The sequence below is a fragment of the Sycon ciliatum genome, chromosome 1 (assembly GCF_964019385.1).
Source record: "Sycon ciliatum chromosome 1, ocSycCili1.1, whole genome shotgun sequence".
NCBI classification, from domain to species: Eukaryota; Metazoa; Porifera; class Calcarea; order Leucosolenida; family Sycettidae; genus Sycon; species Sycon ciliatum.
In genome coordinates, this window is record NC_088643.1 from 70,719,665 (window position 1) to 70,726,201 (window position 6,537).

At 43.8% G+C, this 6,537-nt stretch overlaps 1 protein-coding gene across 1 annotated transcript; it reads left to right on the forward strand.

Moving 5' to 3' along the window:
• The first annotated feature begins 52 nt into the window (after positions 1 to 52).
• Positions 53 to 1,961, forward strand: LOC135805218 (large ribosomal subunit protein uL24-like). The gene is made up of 2 exons (XM_065319229.1): positions 53 to 541; positions 1,909 to 1,961. Exon 1 carries the CDS (start codon positions 94 to 96, stop codon positions 535 to 537), a length of 444 nt encoding a protein of 147 aa, XP_065175301.1. The 5' UTR covers positions 53 to 93; the 3' UTR covers positions 538 to 541; positions 1,909 to 1,961.
• The last annotated feature ends 4,576 nt before the right edge of the window (positions 1,962 to 6,537 follow it).

Here is a 6,537-nt window from a genome sequence, read left to right on the forward strand (position 1 = left end):
CCGGCTTGCAGTAAAAAATCGCAAAAAATCACACAAGCGCCATATTTTGGACTTTCTTGTCCTTCGTTCTTTCTCTTCTTTCCCGTCGCAGCCATGAAGCGGTCTTCGGATGTGTCCTCCTCAAGGAGAAAGTGCCGCAAGGCCCATTTCTCTGCTCCATCCAGCGTGAGGAGAAAGCTGATGAGTGCACCTCTGTCCAAGGAGCTTCGTCAAAAATACAACGTTCGTTCCATGCCCATTCGTAAGGATGATGAGGTGGTTGTAACCCGTGGCCATTACAAGGGAACCCAGGTCGGCAAGGTAATCACAGTTTACCGTAAGCGCTTTGTCGTCCACATTGAACGGATTCAGCGCGACAAGGCCACTGGTGCTACCGTAAATGTTGGAATTCACCCGTCCAAGGTCGAGATCGTAAAATTGAAGTTGGACAGAGATCGCAAGTCTATCCTGGACCGTAAGAACCGAAACAAGATGGACGACAAGAACAAGGGCAAGGTCCAAGAGGAGGAGGTTCAGGCTATGGAAGTGACTGCATAAATTTGTAAGTCTTTGTTGTTCGTCTGTATCAGTTTAGGGATATGCAAGCGGTGTGAACTATACCTGATTATTGTTGTTGGCATGCGTGCGTGCATATGTGAATTGTTTACACTTAATGTCAGACAAGCAGTTCTGTCGTCCATTGTACCAGCGTAGCACGATATAATCATTGCTTCGTTAATTGTCTATTATATGTACTTGCATGGTGGAGGACATCAGCCATGATGTGTTATTCACTAATCTACACAAAAAAATTATGTCACAGGTAGCCCAAAATAGTTATATTTGAAAAAATCTGTGAGAAGATGGTTCGGGATGATATCAATAATTTCCTTATACTTTGTACCGATACCTGTAAATATTCTGTAGGATAATGGTGGAACGTGTCAATTGTAACAAGGATACTTGTGCTGGTGAAAACATCTCCATTGATTTTTGACGCTATTCTCCCAATTTTTTTTGCCGAAAAGTGTTGTCCACAACTTTTTGTGTACTATTAGAGTTCATCGCTACTACCAAGAGTAGATAAACAAGAGTGTGCAACTCTGCATCTCTTCTGCATAATCTGAATATCTCCCGGCGCACGGCAGAAATTTTGTTGACGTCACCTTTTTCAGAAAACTGCATTTTGCCTCGGAGCAGTGTGAGAGAATGTGCTGGGCACCCACCTTGTGACGTAATACCCGGCCAATTGCACGAGGCAAAACTTCTCAAAAGACTCGCAGCGTGTGCGACGTAGAAAAGATTACACAAACAAAAAATTCCGCCATGGGCCAATCCATCGGGGAGTTGCACGCCCTTGTTTATCTACTCCTGCTACTACTATGCAGCTATGGCCAATTGTGCTGCACACTGCCATCATTAAATCTGGCAACCTTATCTGTGAAGTGCAGGATCCTTGGCCAAACTGTGGGGTAGATCTGAAATCAAAATTGAGGGCTTGTGCCAGCTTGTAAAGCAGAGATTGGTGTTCTGCTATGAGCAATCCTGGGCTTTGAGTGCACAATTACAAGGTGTGCTCTTCACCGGCATAATGTAGGCAATGTAGTGCGCATTTGCGCACACTCCCAGTTTAACGCTCTTAGTTTTAACTGTTTGCGATGCACACCGAGGTCTTCCGGATCTATTGGGGAGAGTTCTGTATGACGGGCTTCCTAGTAAATGTCCCTGGAGAGTCTTAAATCTTTTGAATTCGTAGTTGGCATGTGAGGTGGCATTTTCTCTTGGTATTGTAGGTGTGAGCTGTCTTGAGTTAACCAGGACTGGAGACATGTTCTGTAAATGTATGTTGCTTCCCTTTACATTTGTGTAAAGTCTATGGCTGTGTTACCTTATTAGAGTTTCTGTTTCTATCTGTGTGTGCTTCTGCAGCTTTGCCACCAACTCTTCAGTCATATGTACAGTAACATCCTTTTGTACGACAATTAGCTGTGCGTTTTGTGCTGTGCTTGCGGGAATGGTGATTGTGCATGTGGGTGGACAGACAGTTTTACCATACATAGTTCTATGAGTGCTCAGACTGAATGCTGGTACTATCAGGGTATGTGAAGTCAAGAGTGTGCTGCAATCAATGAACGTTTGCATGCAGAATAGAGAGAAGCAACACACTCTCTTGACTTCCAGATAAGTGGCTGGTTCCTGCTGGCAAGATTACAGGATACCCAGGGTGTGCAGCCTCTGGCTTTTTTCTGCATGGTCGTCTGTTACATCGGAATTCCTTGATTACATCATATTTGGAGCAGATATGGGTTGGGAATTGACGTAGTGCGTATAACCAAGAGTCCATGAAACTGTTTATGCTCTGTTGGAAGTTGATATAGCCAAGTAAGGGGCCGTCCGTATTAAAATATCGATGTTTTTTTCAAGACGATATTTGTTCATTTCTCCCTCCCCCCTCAAAACGAACATACAGTGACACATGCTTATGCAAGGGATCGATGTTTTTTAATGAAGTTCAATTTCCTCATGAAACGTGACCAGCTGCCACTCTAATTTCACCACACACCTACATGTACATGTAGGTTTATGTTGCCACGGTCGCACAACCTTGCCATGGCTATGCTCCCGAGGTTGACTTTCACTTTGTGTAGGTCATAAACTACATGTACATGTTCGAACAGCACCCGTCCATAGATAGAGTTCAATATTTTTTTCTGCAAAGACGAGACGAACAGGGCCCAAACCCCCTCCCCCCCCCCCCCCCCAAACGAACGAATATCTTCTCTAAAAAAACATCGATATTTGCGGACGACCCCTAAAGGAGTACATAGGCTGATAGCTAGCTAGGGATGTCCACAAAATGTTTTCGAATTTTTTTGCATTTTGGGTAATTTTCACACTTTTTTGCAATTTGGGCAATTTTCACACTTTTTTCCATTTTGGGTCAACTTTTCCAGCAATTTTGCCGCAGGAGTCTTAAGGCCGATTCACAATACAACTTTCTGCGACGCGACACGCGATTTGCGAGAGTTGCGACAAGAAACTGCCTGTCGCGAGCTGTCGCAGAAGTTGAAGAAAGTTCAACTTTTGCGACATGCGACACGCGACATACACAAATAGAGTACAGTTTCGACCCTGGGTGCACGTGCAGTGCACGTGCATAGTACTACTTGTGCATGATGATGTCGCAAACATGAAGAATATTGTGAACCGTGTGTCGCTGTCGCAGCTCGTCGCATGTGTCGCAAGTCGCATGTCGCGTCGCAGAAAGTTGTATTGTGAATCGGCCTTTATTCGCAGCTTGCCCGGAAGACTCTACCATGGAGATGGTGTCGGATTCTTCCTCGCTCTTCTCATTGGAGTCGGAGTGGACCTCCGTCAACACACTTGGCTCGCTGCACGCCATTTCCACCGCGGTACCGATGTTTCTGTAACAGCTGTAGCTATTCTCGCAATACGGCTCGACGACTCGTAGATCTGGCCAGATCTAGTACATGAAGCGCCATTTTGGTTGCCATGTCAACAGTCACATTTTTGCGCAATTTGGGTGATTTTTTACAATTTTTAAATTTTCTAGAGAACTTTCAAAAATATCCCGAAAACATTTTGGGGTTTTTCTGCACATTTTACATTTCCATTTTAGGTGAAAAAAAAAACATTTTGTGGACATCCCTACTGATAGCCCCCAAGAGTGTGGAACTCGACTGCATGTGCATGGGTTTCAAGTTGACGTCATTTTTATGATGCAATGCGCACTGTACACAGACTCTCAGACGAATCCGGAACCTATGCTATGTTGAACCAATTTCCAAAGCCTATCTACCGGTATCTGATCCTGCACAAATTATTGCAAAGGAAAACGTGTGAACGTGATGCGTCAACACCGTATGTCGTAAATCACCGGTGGAAGGAGCATTGCATCATACAGTAGAGTCGCGCGCTGAAGAACGTCCTGCCTGAAGTTCTAAGAACACCACAGCTAACGCTAAGAATGGCGGTGGTCATTTTCTGGCATCTTATGGGATACATAATTATTATTATGATCCAATGCGGATTGTTTCTAAGAACGCAGCCAGCTTGCTGAAAAATAAAAACGTCCCAGGCTAACCCCTTGGAAACAACATTCTTGGGCGCGCGACTCGACTGTATTTAATAACTGAAATTCTGTGGGAGGCAGCTCAGGGTATGTGAGATTATTGCATGTCACGTGAGGGTTGCCTGTACTACAGCCAATGAGCGCTCTTGCTCAGCGGTCTGTATTTCTCGGTATTGCCCGGCAAGTTCAAGATTGCCCGCTCAGTTACATGTACGCGCATGCGGACTGTCAATCCTGTACTTTGTGGTTCGTGATCAGATCAAGTTGATACAGTTCGGAGTTTCAAATTTGAAACACAAAACAGCAACTAACTTGATCTGACTACAAACTACAAAGCACGAGAATGACAGACCACACGCGCGCGCATGTAACTGAGCTGACAATAACTTACTTGTTCCAGCCACATGAACCAGCCGCCTCAGCAGGTGAATGCAACCTTGACATCGATATCGATGCGTTGGTGAGCAGCCGACGAATTTACTTGACGAACTGAATGCGTTTGAGACGAAGTTGTGGAGCCCATCCCAGTTTCAGTTCCTGTTCCAGGACTTCCTACACTCAGTGCTCAATCACGAACAACAACACCATCGATATCGTAAAGAAATAGAGAATTTCAAAACCACAAACGACGTTTACCACTGAACAAGTGTGTCGGGAGACTGAGAAAGTCGGAAAGGTTTCTCTCCATTCTCTGGAATGTTTGGGTCAAGCATGCAATAAATGATTTACTGCGCCTCGTACGCACTCGTACACGGGCAATACCGGCTTGATACATGACCTCACGGCTGGCGCCGTTCGGTCATGTATCAGCCAGTATTGCCCTTGTACTCGTTTGTACTCGTGCAGTAAATCATACGTTGCACACTCTGGGAGTTATGTACTCTTGGTAAATTGATCTTCTGACTTCAGTTGTGCATCAGGAGACTCTTGTGTGCAACCATCAGGAAAAAGCGATAGTCTGCTATAACGAGGCTAAATATTAAAACCAGGCATATGCACACCTAAAGACTAAAGTCACAGAACGACGGTGTCGGTTTACGGCAGCCTTTGGGATACATCTGATCCAGCACGAATTGTTTCTAAGAATGTGCTATGAGAACGCAGCCAGATTATAGAAAACATAAGAACACCCCAGGCTAACTACTTGGAAACAACGTTCTTGGACGTGTGACTGTATACGGTTTAGGATTTCGTGCATCAGTACATTGCAAGGAGAAGTGCAATGCAGTATTGTACCCCTCCCTGGCGGCTTGCATGATTTGTAGGCTGGCTGTATCAATAATAGCAAGAGTACATGTACTCTTGATAATAGCAAGAGTGCATAAAACTGTTTATGGACTCTTGATAATAGTGTGTTCTGTGTTTTTTTGCAGGCATGCTTGGTAAAATAATATTTTTCATTGTTAATAATAACGACCTACTTCTTGCGTAGGGATGTCAATTATCCTATCCACGATGGGAATTAACCGTATTGCGTGACCGATCCTTTCAATGTTCTAATCTTTACTTTTCCACCTGGACTCCTCCTTGGTTTCCTTTTTTGTTGTCCGATCTGTCTCGTGTTGGAACTATTGCTGTAATGCGACAGTACTGCACGATTGACTGTGTGAGGATGCCACCTTTGAAGATACAGTCTGGTTGTACATATTGGCTGTGTAAATTTTACATTAGTTTATATTAATTTTATTGCATGCATATACCATAAAATCCACAAAACACAACCCAATTGTCACTGGGATTTTCTATTTTTCACTCCGTTATCACTGCGGTAAGTCCTATTGGACAATGAATCTCATTCTGTGATCTATGTGTTCCCAGACTTATTCACTGAATACATGTTCCATTCTTGAACCATGGTGCAGAATACATTCGTATTTGTATTATATTTTCTGCAATTGCGAAATGCACCAAATTGTTATAATATCCTAAGATAAGTAAGATAATACAATGGTGGGTATGTGTCATAGTTGTGGCCTGCATAGATTAGACTAAAAAATCTGAGGAAGATACACTTCAACAGGCCAGGACGCCTCTCCAAAAAAACAATTCATACGACGCCAAACATATCGGTGACCTCCCAATTTTTTTACACAGTCAACATAAGCACAACCCAAGGAACAAATTCACAAGTTTATCTAAACTTTCTATGTTTTAAATTTTTTTGGAGTTCGGTGGTCTGAGCCTCCTCAAAATGTGGGGCTTTGAATAAAACAATGTCAATACTCCTCCCTGGCATACTATATTGTAGTAATGTGCATAAGGACCTTACATCACAAGTCCCCAGAAAAAAAGAAGTTTCTTGTCCTTTTCTGCAGCACTCCACTGGATTTTCTGCATCCTGTGGACACTGCTGGGTTCCGCAGAAATTCTACAATCTCTGGCATCATGGAGTTCACGGGGAACAGAAGTGGAAACAACTGATGCCCCCCAAATTCCAAACCACTATCACAACTGGTTACCGAGGG